Source organism: Diceros bicornis, chromosome 1, assembly GCF_020826845.1.
Source record: "Diceros bicornis minor isolate mBicDic1 chromosome 1, mDicBic1.mat.cur, whole genome shotgun sequence".
Taxonomy (NCBI): Eukaryota; Metazoa; Chordata; class Mammalia; order Perissodactyla; family Rhinocerotidae; genus Diceros; species Diceros bicornis.
The window spans coordinates 17,229,668-17,251,660 of NC_080740.1; the positions used below are offsets into that span (position 1 = coordinate 17,229,668).

Below are 21,993 nucleotides of genomic sequence, written 5' to 3' on the forward strand. Positions count from 1 at the left end.
AATGAATTAAGTATATTCCTATTTGGAGATAAAATATTTTTGTCTAAACAGTAGTAGGCACTTATTTAATACTTATAAAGTATCCAGGAACTGTTCCAAGTGCTGTACATACACACATACACGCACGCACGCACCCAGACACACGCACACACGGGAGGCTTACTGAAGGGGAGAAATTTGTAGACTTCCTTGTGCTCCTAGAAAAGGTCAGTGCAATGAGAGAGACTGATATGAGCTCCTTGGAGTTTGGAGGGGCTGTGGGAACACAGAGTCTGCTACCTGCTTCTCTCCTTGAAAACCTGGAACATAGAAAATTGGCTCTGATTTTCTGTCATGGTACTGAGGAGAGAGGGCAGCAGACTGCTCTGCCATCATTTAGGGTGAGACTGATAAGAATGCGTGGATTTCCGGTGGGTCAAGTAGATACCCCAGCAATCTTTCTTGGTCTGAACCACGGAAATGATTTGAGTGACAGTTTGTCTTAGTCCTCCCACGAATGGTACATAACTAGTATCATTCTATATGCATAGGAGAGAAGTTAATTTATTTCATACATGGGATGCATTATGACATGGGGAGTTAATTATCTCATGGGTAAGAAAGGCTGGCCCAGAGGGTAACCAGATTAGAATCATCTGGAGAAAAATCTGCAGGGTGGATTGTGAAGCTAGGAGAGAATCAAAAAGGTCATTGTCTCTGTGGAGGAATGGTGATGAGTGGAATTCTGAAGTCTTTGAGGAACACCCAAATCAATTCCATGAAAGGTCGAGCATTTGGGTGCCTGCCTTCATAGAGGGATAGTGGTTAGCCAGTGTTAGCTAAGAAAAGACAGTAGCAGCAAGGCAAGGTTTTTGTCATTCCGTCTCAAAGCAACCCTCCCCTGCCCCTGGCAGTGCCAGAAGATTGATGGAAAGGTCCAAGTGGGGACTGGAGAAGTATGGAAACATCATTCCAGGACCCCTTTCTCACTGTAAATCCTGAGCCATGGCTGGAGCAGGAACTGGGATGAACAGGAAGATTTAACTGAATGTGAGATGGAAGTTTTGATTGATACGGGCCTGGCCTTTGATGTCCTGAAAGTGATAGAAAGCTTTGAGATCTACCCACAACATTGTCAAAGGGTAGTGGCAAGAAACCCTGTGAAGACGTAACGGGCGAGAAATGAAGCAGCTTCCCATTTGTATTCCACTAAGCTTAACCCACTCAGTAATTGATGATCTTAGTTTCATATAGCTTATGATCAATAGAAAATAGGCTATCATTCAGCATATTTCACTAATTTGTACTTCCTCAGTAACCTTTTTGTCTTTTGTACACCTGGGTCTTGTCTTTTGTTGTTTAATAAAGGGAAAAAAATAGAGACTTCTTAGTGAGACATGGGTCCCATAGCTATTCCTACATCCCTGTGGTTCTTTACGGGCTTGACTTAAAGCCATGGCCCTGTTTTATCAATTTCTAACCTCTGTATCCTATATCCAGAAATTCTCAAGACTGGAATAAAGAGTGCAAAGCTGGGGAAATGAGAGGTGGATTAAGTTAACCAGAATATCATTGTATTAAGTCTCATTTACAGATAAGAAAAGTTTGAAAAATACAGTGTGCTTAAATTATGTAACTTGAAACATTTTCCCGTACACATCTACGTAACATCATCTTCTGGACACATGCTAGTTATAATCTCTGCTCATGAACACTAGGGGGACATTCTTTTAACTTTTCTAGGAATAGTTTTGTATTATTTTATAGTAAGATTTCATTTGACATTAAGACATGCCACAGTGAGGATTCAGTTATTGTATTATTTTACTAAGCAGTGTGGATAGTACAGAATTACTCTCAGATTATGTATAGGAAAACCAAAGTATGTGATATATATTACAGGGACTAAGACCCTGGATCTGGCTAGATTGTCTCTTGAAGTGAGTGGTACCTGGAACATTTTGAAGGATGGTGGTCCTCTTCTCATTTCACTTTGAAAGCTTAGTCATATGGTTTATAAAGATACTTAATTTTCCTAATACCTATTTGAATTATCTATGAATTTCTTGATATTTTCTTTGAACCCATTTTAATTATTTTTATGATTTCTGTCTGTTTTCAGTAAAGAGTAACAAAAGTTTACTAGCTTATGCATACATGAAAGCTTCCTCTTATTTGCTTACTTTAACATCTTTCATTAACATATTTAAAATTGCATGGGTTCCTTCTCTCTCTCACATTCCAGGACCTGTGGTGTAAGACGGCACCTAGATTATTGGGTGTTGCTGTGTGAGTTAGTCTTCCAAGGTAACTGGGTCAAGGTGTGACATGTGCATAAACCAAGGATAGGATTTTTCAGTGGTCCCTTCTTCCCTCACACCCTGGATATAATGCATTGCTCTTTGAAATTTGGGATATCAGTTACAAGAGTTACATACAGTCCAACCCACTCCACCCTTCTGGTAAAGGTTAGGACTTTGGTCAGGTCAGCCACAGAGAAGGACCTTCAAATGGGTCTTTGAACAGGGTAAGTTTTCGTTAGACTCTGAAAACTAGGAGGTTCTTGAGGTTGGTTTAACACTGGGACCTTAGAGTATAAACTGTTACCACACCTGGTTAACAACAGGCTTCTTATATGAAGCACACACTGACAATAAGAATCATTGGTACACTAAAGAAACAAGTCTAAATTTAAAAGAATTTAAATTAGAATGCAAGAAGAATTTGATATTTGTGGTTGAATCGTTTATTCAGACATTTATTGGGCACTTACTATGTGCCATTGTGAGAAGCACGGCAGATACAAAGATGGCAAAGACACAATCCTGTTGTCGTGCTGCTCGCTGTCTAGTGCAGGAGAAGACCCATTAACAGCCCGTTGTAAAAGCATGTGGATAAGCAGTGTTCGAGATGTGCACAGGATATTATGGGGCTGTAAATTCTTTCTATTTGTGCCCCAGTGCCATCAAGAATGGTGGGAAATATGTAAAATAGTAGTAGTGGTGCAGTCCTGGATCAGAGAAATGGAAGGGCATACTGGAGAACATGATCAGCTCCTAAAAACCTTTAAGTTCCTTTTCAAATTAATCTAAGTGCTTTTCTTCTGTAGGCAAACCAGCGTTCCCTCAAAGCCATTGTTATTGCTGTTCAACTTTAATGTTTAATTCCTGCACCCTGGGGAATCTGCCACATCACACAAGCAGCACATCTGTGTGTGCTGGGTGGGCCCATGAACAGAGGAGCTGAGTGGGAAGGCACAAATGACTGGGTGCTTTAAGCTGAAACCTGGCCCTTCATTCTTTAGGAAATAAGGATTAAAAAGTCCTCAGCTGCCTAGCCAGTGAACAGCATGGGGCTGGGGCACATGATTGAAGTCAGCACACTGTGATTTATTTCTGTTTCCTTAGCACTTGACCTATGATTCATGTTCAGTGAATGTTATTTTGAAAAAATGAAGATTGATTGAATGAATGAAACATCTGTTACCCTCATGTTGCACAACATTGGAAACTGCTTTGGTACATGTTTTGCACATTTGGGAGGGGGAGTGATGTATGTTTAAGTACCTTATATTTTAAAGGAAAACAGACTCCACAGAAATCGTTGTTTTTACATTCAGTAAAGATGTACAGAGTTTTTAGTAATATTCTAGGTTATGGGATAACTCGGGGGCTTATCCATCATCAATAACAATGTTTCTGTGGAAAAATATTTTGTAAGTTTCAAAAAGAAAAATCTTTTAGAGTAACACCAGTTTTTAAACTCAGAATTTCCCCCATTTTGTTGCATTCTAAAACTATGAAAATTGGTAATCTAATACATGGTGTTAGTAATTTCTACTTATCCAATATATTCAAATAATCGGTATACCTAAATCATTATCCATTTTGAGTAAATACCATTAGAGCTATTAGTTATTACTCAACGAAGAGGAAGAAAGTGAGTTTTTATGGTTTTAGGAGCTGACGCTATTCACCAGTGAGCTGTTTCCATTCCTGTGGCATGTGATTCCGTCACTAATACTACTTCTGTGAGTCTCATCCTTCTCAAGGCCATTTGGGAACACATGGCAAATTTGCAAATTCGTTTTTTGTTTTTTTGCTGAGGAAGATTCGCCTTGAGCTAACATCTGTGGCAAATCTTCCTCTGTTTTGTATGTGGGCCACCACCACAGCACGGCCACCGACCAGCAGTGTAGGTCCGTGTCCAAGAACTGAACCTAGGCTGCTGAAGCAGAGCGTGCCGAACTCAACCACTAGGCCAGCGGGGCTGGCCCAACAAATTTGTATTTTTCAAACTCTACAAATACCACTCCTTGCCCCACAGTCTTCATACTGGTGAATTGTTTTATAACAAGGCGGAAAGGGCATATATTGATGAAACTGATACTAAAGGAACCCGAGGCAGTGTGCTGATGACTTATATCAAATCAGTATTTTTCTCTGAAAATTATTACTTACTACTCAAAACAGTCATTGATACTGTTTGTTTGTAGGTCTTCCTTTCACTGGGCTCTAATTTCACCTTGCAACTGGTGACTGTGATGCTTATTGGTGGACGTTTCAATGGAATGCCGAAAATTCTCCAGGAAGCAAAATCCGCTGTCCTTCCCGTCCCTGAGAACGCCGCCAATTCTCAGGTAATTGGCCCTGGGTGTGGTACTATCCGGGAACCACTAGAGGGCAGCTTTTACTAGAAGGACTAAGATTCTTAGAATTTCTTAAGATTCACTATTTTTTTTTTTTTTTAAATCTAAGTAATCCTATGAATATGGAAGTAGACATTATGGATACCTTATAGGAAAATAATTTGTCAATCTTCAACATTAGGTAGAAAAATATGTTTCCTTTTTGGAGTTTTAGAAAGTTTATATCTTGTAGAATTTGAAGGTAAAGTATAGAATTTTTAAAATAACTGTCACCTAAAGTCAAAATTTCTAGGTTTTTTCTTGATAGTGAATATTTAATATAGAGGTATTTTATGCTAAGTAATTAAAATTAGAGTGAAACATGAGTTAATGTTTCAGACATTTTCATTTACTAATGTTGTGAATATTTGTCTTTAATTTGGGGGGCTCTGTTTACTGTGGTAAGTTTGTGCTGATATAGATAAATGCTAGTGGTGAGATCCTGTGATACAGCTGCACCTAAATATTGGAATCTTCTACCTGTATTAACTGGAGGAAAGATCGTTTCCTAATCACTTCATAAATTCACTTGAGAGCAAAGAACACCTTGAGGGCTGTACTTCCTGTGTCGGCTGATTCTGTCAGTATAGGAACAAGACAGGACCGTTGTCTCTGGCTATGGTAACGTGTATTTTTGAAACCATTAAGAGATACCATTGCATCCTACTCCTTGTGGGAACGCCTTCAGCTTGACTAAGGCCAGCCTGGCCCAGGATGCTGACAGGGAACCTGTGCAGGTGAAGGGGTAGGAGTCTGGGCAGGTCTGGCCAGCAGCTTATGTAACAGGGTCTCTGGCCATTAAGGGGATGCGCTCCAGTGACTGCCTCCTGGGCTGCTTCTCCACAGGGAATACATTTGCTTCATCCCCTAAAGTGGAATCCACCAGTATTAGAAATAACTGAGAGGAATGTTTTCTTTCTTCCTCTCCTCTGTCCAAGAGGGGGTGAGGGTATAGAATTTAATAATGCTTTGAAGTTTTGTTGTCTTCTTTTTGCTCACAGGTTGTTATAAAAAAGGTTCCTTTCAACCGGAACCATTCATTTAAAGTAGTGAAATATTTCCTACTACTTTTTCATGCACATTGTCGCCAGACTGTATCACCCCAAAGGGCAAGATCAGGCCAGGCATAGTGCACTCCCATCCTTGGTGTATCATCTTCTGTACTCCTTACCAGTATTTGTATGTGGGGTGTGTGTGTATGCGTGTGTGATGAGGCTAGGACACTTTCAAACAGCCTCTAGCCATGTGGCAGGCATGGTCTTTTATATACCAAAGCCTTTGGCAATTGCTAAGCAGAAGTCTTACTGTAACAGGGAAACTAGGCTGGTGTCAAATTGAAGTTTTTTTCCTTTTCTGTGGCTCCAGAAGCTACCCTGTGACATCCTCTCATACTTTTCTGCTAGTCTACATTCTAACTTGAAATGGGGAGAATAAGTCTTATGCATGTATAACTGTTGATCATATGGTATCCCAAATTTATAGATATTGGGACCAAAAGAGGTAAACTGAGTCATCCAAGTCACAAAGTAAAGCGAGGAATCTGGTTTTGTTCTTACTCATGGACCAGAACTTATTTCATCTATAAATCATCTGTAAATCCCAGGGTAGCCTAGGAAGGTGGTCTTTAAAACAAGATCTTACTTCATGTGGATGAAAAAGATGATTATTTTTTAAAATCTTTGAAGCTTATGATCCTCAAAAAAAGATAAATTAAATTGAATCGAAGAGCTGAAAAGAACCTTAATAGAAAATCTAGTTCATGGTGCTCATTTTATAAACAAAGAAATTTGTGATATCTTAGAAAGGAGTCAGATTTCAGTTCTAGGCAAAGCAGGTTCTATAAAGGCCCATGAACAAGTCGTATTAAAATATTATTTTTAATCTTTTGCTTTCATTTAAGCATAATTACATTTGTCTTTTTTTGATATTGTTAATTCAAAGGATTACATTAAAAAACAAATAAAGTGGGGCTGGCCCAGTGGCGCAAGCAGTTAAGTGCGCTCACTCTGCTGCGGCAGCCTAGGGTTCGCCGGTTCGGATCCCGGCACGCACTGACGCACGGCTTTTCAGGCCGTGCTGTGGTGGCGTCCCATATAAAGTGGAGGAAGATGAGCGCGGATGTTAGCCCAGGGCTGATCTTCCTCAGCAAAAAAAGAGGAGGATTGGCAGATGTTAGTGCAGGGCTAATCGTCCTCACTGAAACAAAAAAACAAATAAAGCTATAAACTGTATTCTGAATTATAAAATAGAATAAATTTTCAAATCTCAGATGTCATTTCTTAAACATTATTCTTTGAGTATGTTTTAAAACAAGGACATAGTGTAAACAAAGAGAAAGTTGACATTTAACCCACTCTTCAGAACAGGAGAACCTTTAGGGAGAAATAAAATATTCTAAGCATGTTTCTCCTCAGGTTGGATTTGAATCGACCGCTTTTCCTCTCGCGGACATCACTGCCGGGACAAGCCACGTTGTGGTTTCCAGGAGAGGCACGTTTGGCTCTCTTACGGTCGCCTGGGCTGCTGGATACCCTCCTGGGTTAGATATGCCCGAATTTGTTGTTGTCGGCAACATGACCCCAGGACTGGGTGAGTTGTAGCTTTTCTGAGATGGGCCTGTAGACCGTGGAGGCGTGTCATTGGCCACTGATTTTCCTGATCATCCTTGCTCTGGACACTGAACGGTTTGTTGTCTACTACAGCGCTCCCATATTTAAGTGATCAGGGTTGCAAGGCTGCTTGGTGAGAATGAGAGAAACCGTATTTAGTCAAATGAAAAACTTCATACTTCACCTGGAAATAGTGGTCACTAAACGGACTACTCTGTCCATATATTAAGAGTTTGTTAAAAGTAGTTCTAAAAACCTAATTTGCTCCATACGATAATAAAAAAGACACACCTTGGTATCCATTTACATGTTCACCTCACTATTTCTGACAGTAGGACAGGTGTTTCTTCATCTACTTCATTTTTTAGTTATACCATGAGTTCTGTGAGGCTGAGTGAGATACAGATGTTAGATGGTGTGACCTCTACCATGTTATAGAAAGCTCATTGCAGATTCATATAGGGACAGTTTATAAAGGACTCTCCAGTGGGCTCAGAATCTTTGAGGTTCCCCATCCTTTATTCACGGTGTCCTGCTGGTCACCAGCAAATGCTGTTTATCTTTAGTAGCGAATCTGATGAATCCTGCATCCTGGACTGAGATCCTCAGTCTCTCGGTGAGGATGGAATGCCTTTCTTTTTCCTGAGGTCTTGCATCACAGAGATAAGAAGGAATGGAAACTGAAGTCCTCGAGATGGTGGGGGTGAGGGTGAGGGACAGTAGAATGACAACATTGTCATGCCAGCTTCCATCCCAACAGGAGGCCCAGAAATAGATGAAGAGCGAATGTGGATGCTTGGTTGAGAGACTCCACAGCACTAGAACTGCCCTGGGTACTGGGGTTGCTTTAACCTGTGGTGTGTACCCCTGGTCTAATACGTCAAACACTGATGGATCCTCATTTTCCTTTTGGCACATCCCCTGAGTTAAAAATACTTAATTATCTTGTCTGTTTTCTAGCCCTTTCTTCTACAGAAACCCTTGTGTTTTACCACCCCTTCTGTCACTTTGGATATGCCCAGCTCCATACAATTTAATTTTTTTCTTTTTGTATTAGTAACCACTTACTAGGTACAAAAAGATTTATTTGTAGAAATATTGTTCTTTGTGAGTACCTATGTGAGTTTGTGCTTCTGTGGAAAATTAATCTTCAAAAGCTTTAGTAAATTTATAATAACTTGATTAAACTAAAATAACAGGGGTTTCCAAGTAGACCGATATCTTCAAGCAGGTTTGTTCACTGTTTTGAGTTTTATAATAAAAGTTTTCAAACATAATGAAAGTAAAGTGACTAACAAAATGAACACCCATAAACCCACTGAGTAGATTTTATAGTTGTTACATTCCACCATATTTGTGACATTTTTTGAAGTAATCTATTATTATTTTTTAGCTTTATTGGAGATATAATTGACATACTAAAAATGGCACAGATTTGATGTATACATCTTGATGAGTTTGGACATATGCATACGCGCATGGTATTATTACCACAAACAGGAGACTAAACATATCCATCATCTCCAGAAATTTTCCTAAAGTAATTTAAAGTAAAATGCATACATTATGATATTTCACTCCAGACTGCTTCAATTTGTATCTCTAAAAATATGCTGGGGCCAGAATTCAAACCACAGCCTAGCACCAAGTACACGTCAAAACTTGCCTAATACTGTTTTCTTCCCACTACTCGGTTTTGTAATTGAGCCGGAAAAAGAGAAAAGAGATCAGGGAGACGAGTAGACTCGGATTGAAGGCAAGGTTTGTGTGGTGTAGGGGCTTCCCATCAGTTTATTTACCTTCTCCACTTTTTTCAAGTTTTACCTTTTATAGTCTGTCATGGAATTTTGGAAAAGAAGATATGTTGCTATGTTTTTAAGAGTTGAATCCCAATTTGAGAACTCAGAAATGACACCCTGCTTCCCTCTTCACGTCCCCTTTCAGGGAGCCTCTCCTTTTCCCACGGAGAACGAAGTATGGGAGTCTTGCTGAGGACGCTTCCCCGCCCCGGGCGGCCGGAGGCCTTTGTGACTCACCTCTCAGGGGTGCAGAGCGGTGCCCCCGGAGGGGCTCAACTTCGGTAAGACCAGCCCGATTCTCAACCAAGAAAGTCTCTGGAGAATAATCTGGAATTTATCAGTCGAAGCAGAAAAAGACACAAGGATCCCTTTCCTTGAAGCAGATGCAAAGACAGTTTTCAGTGTAGAGCAGCGTACGGCCTGCATGCCAGAGGTGCCACGGAGGGAGGCTGGCTTTCAGAGTCACCACCCACCTCTCGCCTTGAAGAGGGTTCATCGTGACCTCTAACTCGAGAATGCTGGCCTGGGGTAACATCTCCAGAAAAAGCCATGGTGGCCAATTCACCTGTCTTTGAAGGGGGCTGTCTTCTGAGAAGCAGCTGAGAAACACCTGATTTCCCTAAGGGGTTAAGAGTAAGAATAAGGCATCAAAGTGGGGCCTAATGCTACTTGTTTAAACCAGTAGCTCTTTTGAGTTTAATTTAAATCAGTATATTTGTAGATAACTATGTCCCAGCCAAAGGCAATTTATTTTTGTCATACCTGGGCTGGGCTTGATCAGAACAGCAGAGGGCCAGACTCATGGATTTAGTCCTGGCTCTGCTACTTACTTGCTGTGCAACTTTGGGAAAGTTACTTGATCTTTCTGTTCTTCACTTTACTTATTTGTAAAATGAGGAAAATGTGTGGGCAAAACCAGTGTGTCTTCAAGTATGTTTGTATACATGTTTATGTGTGGGAGATATTGGTTGGCAGAATTGAATATGGCTTTAGATTATACATATGCCATTTAAAAGCCCTTTGGCCACAGAACGTATTTCTAGTGCTTACCCTAGGGCAAGCATTGCTTTAAGATATATATATATATTTTTTTTTAATTAAATTTATTTTTTTTTTTACTCTTCACGACAACCATATGACATAGATACTATTATTAGTCCCAATTTATAGATGAAGAAAGTGAGTCACAGATAGATTGTGTAAAGAACCCAGTGTCACACAGCTAATAAGTGTTGGGGCCATGATTTGAACCCAGGCTGTCTGGCCACTGTCTGAGCTTTAACCATTATAGTGTGTGTTGAGTAATGGCTGCTTCACAATAGAAAGTGGTGGGCTCTGGGGTGTCCTCCCTAAAGACATTCAAATTTAAATTAAAAAAAAACTGTTAGCCAAAGAAAATATGTCTGTGGTCTGGATTAGGCTGATGGGCTACCAGTGTTACCTCTGACATACCCATTAACTCACAAAACTCCACAGGAAGAACCTAAGGATAAATCATTCATCATGGATGTTTCTTCCAATTCATATATAAAATTTTAGCAACGTTTGTGTGCAGTGATAGTCCCATTACTGGCTAGTTGGAAGAAACAAAGATTCTGCATCTAGTGGGGGCAGCTGTTTCTGTCTGGTAGATAAGAAATCTGGCTGACATCTGGAACGTTGTAAGAGTTTTTGGTTCCGTGTGTACGGATCAGAAGAGGGAGTCCGATGTTTCAGCTCCTTCAGACAGCTGCCGTGGGATGACTGGGGAAACAGACCAGTGATGAATGAGTTCCTCACTTTGCTAAAACTTGTTAGGTTCCGTCCTCGAGATTGCAGCTCCTGTCCTTAGGTTTCTTGTGCTCTGGCATCTTCATCAATAAGTAGGGTGTTATGGAACTTGAAAAGGCGTGTTATTGTTAAGGTGCCTTCATGACCAGCATCTTAAATATGTGAAAGATGAATCTCTACAGCAGCATTCCTGTTTTTCATCAGTTCTTTCATGGTTTAATTTTTTTTCCAGATCGGGTTTCACCATTGCTGAAATTGAACCAATGGGAGTCTTTCAACTTTCCCCTAGTTCAAGAAACATCGTAGTGTCAGAGGATACACAGATTATCAGATTACATGTGCAAAGACTGTTTGGGTTCCATGGCGATCTTATTAAAGTTTCCTATCAGACAACTGCAGGAAGCGCAAAGCCCCTGGAAGACTTTGAGCCAGTTCAGAATGGGGAACTGCTTTTTCAAAAATTCCAAGCTGAGGTTGATTTTGAAGTAATCATTATTAATGATCAGCTTGCTGAGATAGAAGAAATTTTTTACATTAATCTAACTTCAGTAGAAATTAAAGGATTACAAAAGTTTGATGCTAATTGGAGACCCCGCCTGAATCTTGATTTCAGTGTGGCAGTGATCACAATACTGGATGATGACGACCTGGCAGAAATGGATGTTTCTTTCCCCAAGACAACTGTGGCTATTGCAGTTGACACAGGTCTTATTCCTATGGAAACTGACTCTTCCACCACACACCCTGAGACAACCAAGATAACTGCCATTCCACAGCCGACCGAAATGGTTGCCATTGTTACTGAGGTAGCTGGTACATCTGCCACCCCTGAGATACTTGTCACTCTTCCCGGTACATCTGCCATGTCTGAGAAGCCTGATGTGGCCACCGTAACTGCCAGTGTTTCCATTCATGGAGCATTTAGTCTTGGGCCACCCATTGTTTACGTTGAAGAGGAGATGAAGAATGGCAGATTTAATGCTGCAGAGGTTCTTATCCGAAGAACTGGGGGGGTTACTGGCAATGTCAGTATAACAGTTAAGACTTTTGGTGAAAGATCTGCTCAGAAGAAACCAAATGATTGGCCCTTTCCTGACGTCTATGGATTTTCCAACCTAACGTGGGCAATTGAAGAAGACGACTTTGCAGAAGAAACTCTTATCCTTAAATTTGTAGATGGAGAAAGAGAACGTAAAGTATTGATTCAAATTTTGGATGACGATGAGCCTGAGGGGCAGGAATTCTTCTATGTGTTTCTTACAGACCCTCAAGGGGGAGCACAGATTGTGAAGGAAAAAGATGACTCTGGATTTGCGGCTTTTGCCGTGATCATTATTGCAGGTATATCTTTGGAGTGTTGGAGATACAAGTGTACTTTTGTGGTATAGAATTTGTGATAAGATCATTTTATCTTAAATTCAATTTAAGAGGGTGCATTACTTGAATCACTCATAGTAATTCATTTAAACATCATTTTCCTCGGGCATGGACCCATAACATGAACTCATGATGTTGTTCTGGGGTGCCAGGCTAGAGTTTAATGGACTGTAAATGTCACTTAGCTCAGAGCCAGTTAAACAATCAATAAATCTATACTTTCACTATATAGGGAAAACCTTAAAAATACTTAAATCCATGTTCTTCCTCTGGAAAATACTTAATCATCCAAGCACGTGATGGCCTATTGTGTTTTGAAACCTCATCCTGAATTTCCCAACCACTTTCCATAATCCATCCTAAAGTCTAAGATGTCATTCTCAGGAAATTCTTTGTATCTGTTGGGAAATAGATTAGAACTGTTTCCTTTTGTTCTGCTTTTGAACCAATGCAGTTTTTATAACTTTTGTACTATTGGTTATATACATTACAATAGCCTAAAAATTCAGTGACTTTCTTAAAGAGTTCCTCATGCCTCTTTTATAAAATCTTTTGGTGATAATTTGCAGTTTTCCTCTAAAATCATACTATATTTCTTTAAGTGGATTAGCTCAGCTTGTCAATACTTCACACTAATTGGAGTATGGACAAGGCTATCTCACGTTTCGTACCTACTCTGCTCTTTTATACAAACATTTGTGAGTTTTATACAGTGTTTTAGAGTTTCAGATGACACTATGATAAAACAGTGTAGTAGAAAGAACACTGAAAATCATGGGGCTGTATTTTTGGCCCAGATCTGTCATTAATTGGGAGACCTTGATTAAATCATTTAATGTCTGTGCTTTCTGTTTCTCTTTTATAAGAGGAAAATTTTAGAGTAAAACATCTTTATTATCCACTTCTAGGATTTGATGCTTCCTAGAATTTTTATTTTATTTTAACCATTTAGTTACAATTCAGTCATAATTTCGCAATTGTGTAACTTCCTTTCATACCCAGCATCTTCCATTTTTTTTACCCTACAAATGTACAGCAATTAGAATTAATTTTATTTATTCCTATTCCTCTAGTTTATTGAATATTATAAATTCTAATTCTGTTCTACAAGTTTTGCTTACTAATTTTGATTCACATTAGCTTAATGCCATCTACATGTTCTTTTTAAAATTATTTTGGTACTCAACAGCTTCCTCCCCCATTCTATGACTTAGATATTTTATTACAGTTATTTGAATATGACCAGGGCTGGTAGTCAAAATGTTTAGCAATTAGTTTGACCGAGGCATAGACCAATCAAAATGGTTGCTGGAGGCTCCTGGCTATCCCAAGCCTTACCCCACTAGTTGCTGGATCGTGGGGAGATCTGTGGTCCTGGATAGGGTGGTGGAAGAGGGTTCTTCGGGGGCTCAGCACAGCAGCCGTGTACCAACTGGAATGGAAATCCTCCTCAGTGCGTATGGCATACCAACGCATACCAATATGGCATACCAGTACCACATTTAGATTTAAGAACAAACTTTCAAAATAAATCAGTGGAAAAAATTGTTTGTTTAGTTTTGTTTTGTATCATTGGCACATTAGAAGTCTTGAAATTTACTAGAAATTTACCATCAAATTTATTGTGGATGTGGCAAGGGAAGTGCTATGTCCATTAGAACCATGCTAGTTGCTATCACATTGGAAAAGAAGATGAAAGTTCTGCTTGTGAGAAGCTTGTAATGTTCTTGGAGAGACCAAATTCCCCCTCAAAGTGATAAGAAAACAATTGCTGTTGAAGAGAAAAAGTTGACATCAGGTTCTGATGCAGGGCTAAAAAATGATCATAGTGATTAATTGGTGAGGATGAGGATTGGTATCTGGCTGAGTCAGAACACTCGAGACACCAGGACAAAAGTGGTTCATCACGTGCATGTCCCTAATCAACAGGCTCCACGTTTACCCACACTTCAGACCTGCAAAATAGACCCAGCACTGGTGACTACTAGCTCTCCTGCATCGGGACAGCTGAGTGGTTTTCTGTTTCCTTATCCTGACCCTAACTTCAGAAGTTCTGTCTCCTTGGAACCTCAGGAGTCAGGTTTCAGGGTGATGGGTACACGTATTTTTTGAGGCTGATTGCTTTGGGATCATTGCTTTTAGGATCACTTTGCAAAACTGGGCCATTGAGAAATAGAAAGCAGCAGGAACTGTGCACTGGGGTTTCTCGAGTCGGAGAAGCTACTCATGTGCTGGTGAGGATTTGGAGTGACTATTTCAGTGTGGTGTGAGCCCTAGGTTTGTTCTAGTTTAAACACAATTTTTTTAGTATGATGGTGCCTGTCACTTCAAGTGTTGCTCGGAGGAATGTCTTTTACTCAGAGATATTCAGGAGTTCCTTAATTCTCAGGGGCGAATAACTGGATGCGTGACATAAATGATCTTTTCGTCAGCGCTCTTGTAGGAAGGTAAATTGGTTAAATGGAGTCCACTTATTCACTAAATATTTCTTAAACACTTACAGTAAGCTAGCCACTGTTCTTGGTACTGGGGATGCAGCAGTCAATAAAACAATTACGACTCTGGTAGAACTTAACTTCTATGGGGATATACTGACTTAAACAGTACATGTATATAAAATGTCAAGGACCGTCAGATATGAAGTAGAGTCTCATCAGAGAGATGAGCATGTGTGTCAGCGTGGGGAGTGAATTTGATGTTTTCTCTCTTCTGGTTGACTGTTCTCAAAGTGTTAACCACCTTGATGTTATCATTTTGATTCTAGTCTATTTTTAGTATAAAGCTTTAAAAATTGTAGCTCCCCCCATTCGCTTGTGATTTTCTCACTTTTAGACCATCTGATCTGGGAAGATTAGTGAAGCATTGGAGATCTTTTAGTCTTAAGTATACTATAACCCTCCATTTTTTTTGTCAGGGAGTGATCTTCACAATGGCGTCCTAGGATTCAGTGAGGAGTCCCAGAGTGGAGTGGAGCTGGGGGGAGGAGCTGATCTGAGAGTACTGCATCTTGTTGTCACAAGGCAGCCAGAAAGGTATGTTCATATTTATGTGGAAGATGTAACATCCTGTGTGTCTATACAGGATCTCATCTGAATTCATAAAACGGCAAAGGCAGGATGAAACATTGATAGAAGAAGGTAGTGTGGAATTTGGTATGTCAGTGTTCATAGGCTCTAGTTCTTAATCTGTGATTTAACACTCTTGGTTTATGATCATAACCTTGAAAATTTTGTACTTCATAAAGTACCATATAGATGTCAGATTACGTAAGTCAGCAGTTTATCATATTTACTGTTCTGTGATCTCTCCGCATACACAACCATTTACTGTTAGAAAGACTTGGAGTACCAACATTTTGCTTGCAGCTTAGTGCTTACAGTACACATCTTCTGAGTGCTTATCACATACATGCACTTGGTGTGCACGCGTGTACATGTATATATATTACCTGTTCCATTTGGGGTCTAAATATTCTCTGAAAATGTAGGTCATGTGTTGCCCTTTATTTTTATAACCACCACCATTCTTGGCGGTAGTGTTTTTCCTTTAGAAGAATTCTTGTTAAAAGACAAACAAGGAGCATTTACTTGAAGGCAGGGGTGCTCTGTAATTTCATTTTCATATTTCTGGCACATAGAAGGCATAGTAGGCAGAAAAATATTTTTTGTTTTCACGTTCTTGATACTTGTTAGCTGAGTGTTGAATAGGATATGGTCAAAGAATGCCACGTCAGTTCTGGCCCTAATTTGTTATCTGTTATGAGGAGAATGGGTCATTTTCAGCATTATCAATGGTAAAGTTAGTGCTGTACTTGGGATGAAGAGCTACCCTTAGGCAGTGGTAGCACATTCTGCATTAGACATGGGGTAATGCCCTCTGTTACTGCATTTGCATAGGTTTTGCTTTGTTCCTAGGGCCTTTGAAGATGTCAGAGTCTTTTGGCGAATCACATTTAACAAAACAGCCACTGTCCTCCAGAAAGATGGTGTGAACCTGATGGATGAACTCCTGTCTGTGTCAGGGACCACGATCTGTACAGCAGGTCAAACAAAATGTTTTATCACCGTTGAACGTAAACCAGGGAAGGTAAGACATGATGAGGCATAGTATTGTCAACTTCTAATTATATTTCTCTAGAATTAGTCATTTTAAAGCCACCTTATTGAACTTACACATTGTTTATGTGGAGATTCTCTATGTCTTGACTAGCCATAATGTGTAAATCTCTTTGCTGTGCAACAGACTTCAGACTCAGAATTTATTACATTAGGAATTTTTGGAAATAAGCTCGTCAGTTGTACACTTAAAACTAATACAATATTATATGTAAATTATATCTCAATTAAAAAAAAAGACTCATCAGTTTTTCCCATTTCTTTTTCCTGTCATTTCCAAGATTTCTTCCTGGGCCAGCTGCTCATTGTGTAAATGATCCCTTGAATCATTTTCAGCCAGATTAGTATTTCTGATTACTATGCATATTTAATGTTTTGCTGTTATCATATCCGTAGATTTGATCATATCATATCCATAGATTTCATCCATTAAATGAAAGTTCTCTCATTCTCTATTCATATGTAGTTAGAGAGTTCAGTTTTGACCGACCGAAGAGGCACAGAGGACATGCTTGGGTGAACCTGTGGATAGATTTCTATTGGTTCATGTTGCATATGGCACCTGGGAAACAGGCATGTCCCACTCTTTCCAGAAGAATCTACATTATTCAAATGGTGTTGGTCACTGATGACCTAACAGAGCTTTAGTCATTCACTAATGGTGTGTGGCTTTTTTAAATGACTATTCTGTGATATTTTAATGCCTAAGGAGCACTCGTGGTATTTGTTCTTTGCCTACTACTCCATTTATTAAATTCTAATATTTAATACAAAAACTAGCCACAATATTATGAATGTTTAAAAGTATCAAAAATGTTCAAAAGTATGGTTTCTTAGTACATGTCAAACACTTTAAACAGCAGAAAAAGCATGCAGAAATGTAATTATTTAAAAACGTATAGTATACTTAAACCCATTCTAAAATAACAACCCTGTAGTTTAATTTTTTGTTTTCATTTTTTCTCTACTTGTTTTTTCTCTACTTCTCTACTTGTTTTTTTCACTTTTTGAGGATTACTGTAACAGTGATGGTGATATTCTCTAAGGTTACAGTAATATACGTGTTCATACCTGCCTGGAATTGTAATAATTTTACTAGTTCCAAAAGAGAAGGAATACTTGTCTCAGATCCCCTCAGGGTACATGCCCTCGATTGTCACCACTTTGTTCTTTCTTGGGACCATGGATCCTGGTTCTTGTCCGAAGCTGTTTCAAATGAGAATGGTCATCTGGTTGGGATCCATTTTATGACTTCACTTGTTAGATCAATATGTTTTTTAAGTTCATGCCTCACAGGTTAATTTTTTCAACATCATGTGTTTTCCCCAGAATGCTTTGTTCTTTAGGTTTTGCATTGCCAGCTTTACATCCACCTTTGCTCTATCATTATTGATCATGGAGCTGGTCTATTAGAGGTATTGGAAATTTATGCCTGTCTTGTTAATATCTTGTTATATTTAGGAGAGCAGCGTAGAGGCTTCATCTCCTGAGAGAGGAGATGACAAATCTGTGTTCTCGGTGCGTCTCTTTGGCTCATCTGTTCTATCACATTGGAACAAACATACAACTGCATTGTCTTTCAACCTGTATGTGGCTACCAGCACCCTTCAACTTCTGACTTGCTTTCGTTTTCATTTGTACACGTTTCACAGTTACTGTACACAGTCACAGTTACTAAGAATTTATTCCTATTCTTGGTACAATTCTTACTTTTTCTAGGAATAATCATCTCACAATTTTTTTATTAACCTCTTCCTACTTATGTACAGAGATAAGAATGTTTATTATTCTTTAATAAATGAACACATACTTAATAAAAGACAAAAATGTCTTGATGTCACACTCTCCTACACATTAAAATTAATCAAATATTAAGTATACAATATTATACTCACACTTATTTTGTATTATAACCACTTTTTTTATACACTACAATAACTATCCTCTTTTAAGCACCATTATAGATGCAAATTCAACTAATTTTGGTTACTTACTAAATGATTTTATTTTTGCTACTCAAATAGTCACGTTATGGCCGCTGAAAGTCCTGTTAAGCTGGTCTTTTGTCTTTTCATATTGCTTTTAAAATCTATGGAAGCATATTTGCTTTATACCAATAACATATGTTCCAGAGCCATCCTGATTTTTCCTGATCTAAGACATCCAACCAACTACTGTCCAAGGACTTGATTTCTGTGATCAGAAAGAGTTTTAGATCTAAATCTGTGTCCTGGAGATGTGTGTGAGAGCTGATGGCAGGCAGAAGTGCTGCTGCTGTGAGTCACCGTGGTGGTGACAGAGGGAGAAAATAGGTGTTTTTAAATATTGAATTCTCTTTGTTTTTTTCTAGTTTAGCATATATTATTGTATTTTACTTTTCTTGAGCAGGAGTTTCAACAGATACGTATGTTTTCTGTCACATTGAAAAGGAGAAATTGAAATTCAATATTCAAAACATTTTGATGTTTTGAATATAACATTGATCATGTTATTCTACTTGAAAACATTTAAATTTTTTTGTGTTTGTTTAGTTTGTTACTTTTTTTTATAGTTTTTAAGTGTGAAATTTTTAGTTGTACATTTTTGTTTGTCCATCACCATATATATGTCTCCCTTCACCCCTTGTGCCCACCCCTCCGTTGCCTCTGGTAACCGCAATACAGTTTTCTCTGTCCGTATGTTGGTTATATTCCACACATGAGTGAGATCATACAGTGTTTGTCTTTCTCTTTCTGGCTTACTTCACTTAACAAAATACCCTCCAGGCCCATCCATGTTGTTGCAAATGGGACGATTTTGTCCTTTTTTTTTTATGGCTGAGTAATAGTCCATTGTATATACATACCACATTTTCTTGATCCAGTCATCAGTCGAGGGACACTTAGGTTGCTTCCACTTCTTGGCTATAGTGAATAATGCTGCAGTGAACATAGGGGTCCATAAACCTCTTTGGATTGTTGATTTCAGGTTTGTTGGATAGATTCCCAGTAGTGGGATGGCTGGATCATAGGGCATCTCTATTTTAATTCTTTGAGGAATCTCCATACCATTTTCCATAGAGGCTGCACCAGTTTGCATTTCCACCAGCTGTGTATGAGGGTTCCTGTTTCTCCACATCCTCTCCAACATTTGTTGTTTTTTGTCTTGGTGATTATAGCCATTCTAACGGGCATGAGGTGATATCTTAGTGTTGTTTTGATTTGCATTTTTCCTGATGATTAATGATGTTGAACATCTTTTCATGTGCCTATTGGCCATCTGTATATCTTCTTTGGAGAAGTGTCTGTTCATTTCCTCTGCCCATTTTTTGATTGGGTTGTTTGTTTTTTTTGGTTCAGTTGTGTGAGTTCTTTATATATTATGGAGATCAACCCCTTGTCAGATGTATGTTTTGCAAATATTCTCTCCCAGCTGGTGGGTTGTCTGTTCATCTTGATTCTGGTTTCGTTTGTCTTATAGAAGCTCTTTATTCTGATAAAGCCCCACTTGTTTATTTTTTCTTTAGCTTCCCTAGTCTGGGTAGGCATGTCATCCGAAAAGATTCCTTTATGACCAATGTCAAATAGTGTGTTGCCTATATTTTCTTCTATGAGTTTTATGGTTTCAGGTCTCACCTTCAGGTCATTAATCCATTTTGAGTTAATTTTTGTGAATGGCGATAGCAGATGGTCCACTTTCATTCTTTTGCATGTGGCCGTCCAGTTTTCCCAACACCATTTATTAAAGAGACTTTCCTTTCTCCATTGTATGTTCTTAGCTCCTTTCGAAAATTAGCTGTCCGTATATGTGTGGTTTTATTTCTGGGCTTTCAATTTTGTTCCGTTGATCTGTGTGTCTGTTTTTGTACCAGTACCATGCTGTTTTGACTACTATTGCTTTGTAGTATGGAAAATATTTAAATCTTTTTTATACATTTGTTCAAGTAGTTTTATGTCTTCAACCCCTACAAAGCCCCATTTCCTAGCTGTCGCTTAATGACTAATCAAAATGCCACTTCCTCCATGATGCCGCCCATGATATCTCCAGTTAGAATTTTTAATTCTCTAAATTTACAAAGACTTCATCTGTATGTTTCTTATGGAACTTATCAGTCATCTGCAGGGTCACAACTTATTATACATATTTTATCTTGACTATTGGACTTGCTGCTTGAAAATTAGAATGCGGTTTTATTCACTTTACATCCCTGCCATCATTCTCCATAAACATGTGTTGATTATTAAAAATTCTATTGTGCGTTTTCTCTGAGATAGGAATTTTGGTGAATTAGAATCTTGGACAGATCTCACTAGACTTAAAACATCTATTTCATACAATAGATGTTAACCTTATAATTGTAAGAAAAGTCTTTTGAGATCAAAATCAGTTCAATCTCTATATTACTATTTGGATAAATGTCTTTATCAGCCTTTTGCTGACTTGGTTCTTGTCAAGTGAGACTTGTTTGTATTTAGAGATGAAAACGATTTTCACAGAGTGGAAATACCTCGTTGGCGACAGCAGCCAGGTACAGTAGGTAAAGATCCTGAAGATAGAGAAGTTGTTTGAAGGGGTCTGTTTGAAGGGGTCTCTACCTGCAGGAGAGAGAGAGAAAGGAGAAGAGCCAAGCAGGGGTGCTTGGACAGGCTGAAAGGAAGGAAAATAGGAGAAGAGGCTGCTTCCTCTGAGCTTGCCCTCCTTGCAGGAGAACACGAAAGGAATTCCTAGATACTAAAGATATTATAGTTAAGGGGAAAGAGAATGTAGTAGGGAGTCCATAGGATGCTAACTGTGTATATATCCTTTTTCCTAACTAGGGAAATTCTCCTGAATCTGTATCCAAGTAATCCAGTTAGAAAGAAACGGAAAGAATTAGAAGAATTTGGTCTCACCTCTTATTTCTCTTTCTAATGTAATGTTCAAATAATAGTTGTTTTCTTCTGCATCCTGAGAGGCAGCCAATTTTCAAGGCGTTTTGTTCTCATTGTCTTCCCAGCTGTTAAAAGACAAGGTATAGGTAAGGGTAATACACATTCCAGATTCAGTAAGAGGAAATTAAAAATGAGGGAAGAAGAAGGAAGATTATATTCCTAGAAGAATGAAAAAAATCTACTTTTTTTCAAAAGTACTATGAGCTTGTAATATACATTTTAACATCTTACATTTTATGACTAGAAAGAAACTTATTATAATCCAGTTCAAATTCTTTTTATGTCTGATAAACTGATATCTAGAGATATAAATGAGATGGGTTCTGTGGCCATGTTCTTTTGTAGTGGGCTTTCAGAGATTTTTTGGCGATCCCGGCAGAACAGCACAACTGTTCCTTGACTTTTGACGTAGAACTGTCTCTTCATTTTTTAGCAGAGGAACGGCTTCAAGGATACTGAACCTATTCTGGGAGGTGGCTAAGAGTTTGGCCTCTGATTATAGAAGACCTGGGTTCAAATCTTATCTCTTCCATTAATTAGCTGGGTGACATTGGGCAAGTTGCTTAGCCTTCCTGAGCCTCCTAGGTGTGATGGGGTTAATTATAGGGCTGTTAGATTAAATGAGATAATGATGAGAGGTTCTTCGCACAGTTCTTGACAAGGAGTTGGTCCTTCATAAGAGAGGGTTGGTATTACCATTGTTCAGAATGGATGGGAATGGAGCCTGTGGCAATTCAGTGACCAGAG

General features: G+C 38.9%; 1 protein-coding gene across 1 annotated transcript in view; it reads left to right on the top strand.

Moving 5' to 3' along the window:
- The window catches only part of ADGRV1 (adhesion G protein-coupled receptor V1), a 521,379-nt gene that overhangs the window by 198,118 nt on the left and 301,268 nt on the right, over positions 1–21,993 (top strand). The window contains exons 71-76 of the mRNA XM_058528960.1: positions 4,475–4,618; positions 7,081–7,255; positions 9,220–9,355; positions 11,077–12,185; positions 15,136–15,253; positions 16,136–16,307. Coding sequence (XP_058384943.1) covers positions 4,475–4,618; positions 7,081–7,255; positions 9,220–9,355; positions 11,077–12,185; positions 15,136–15,253; positions 16,136–16,307 — 1,854 coding nt within the window. The remainder of the gene's footprint in view (positions 1–4,474; positions 4,619–7,080; positions 7,256–9,219; positions 9,356–11,076; positions 12,186–15,135; positions 15,254–16,135; positions 16,308–21,993) is intronic.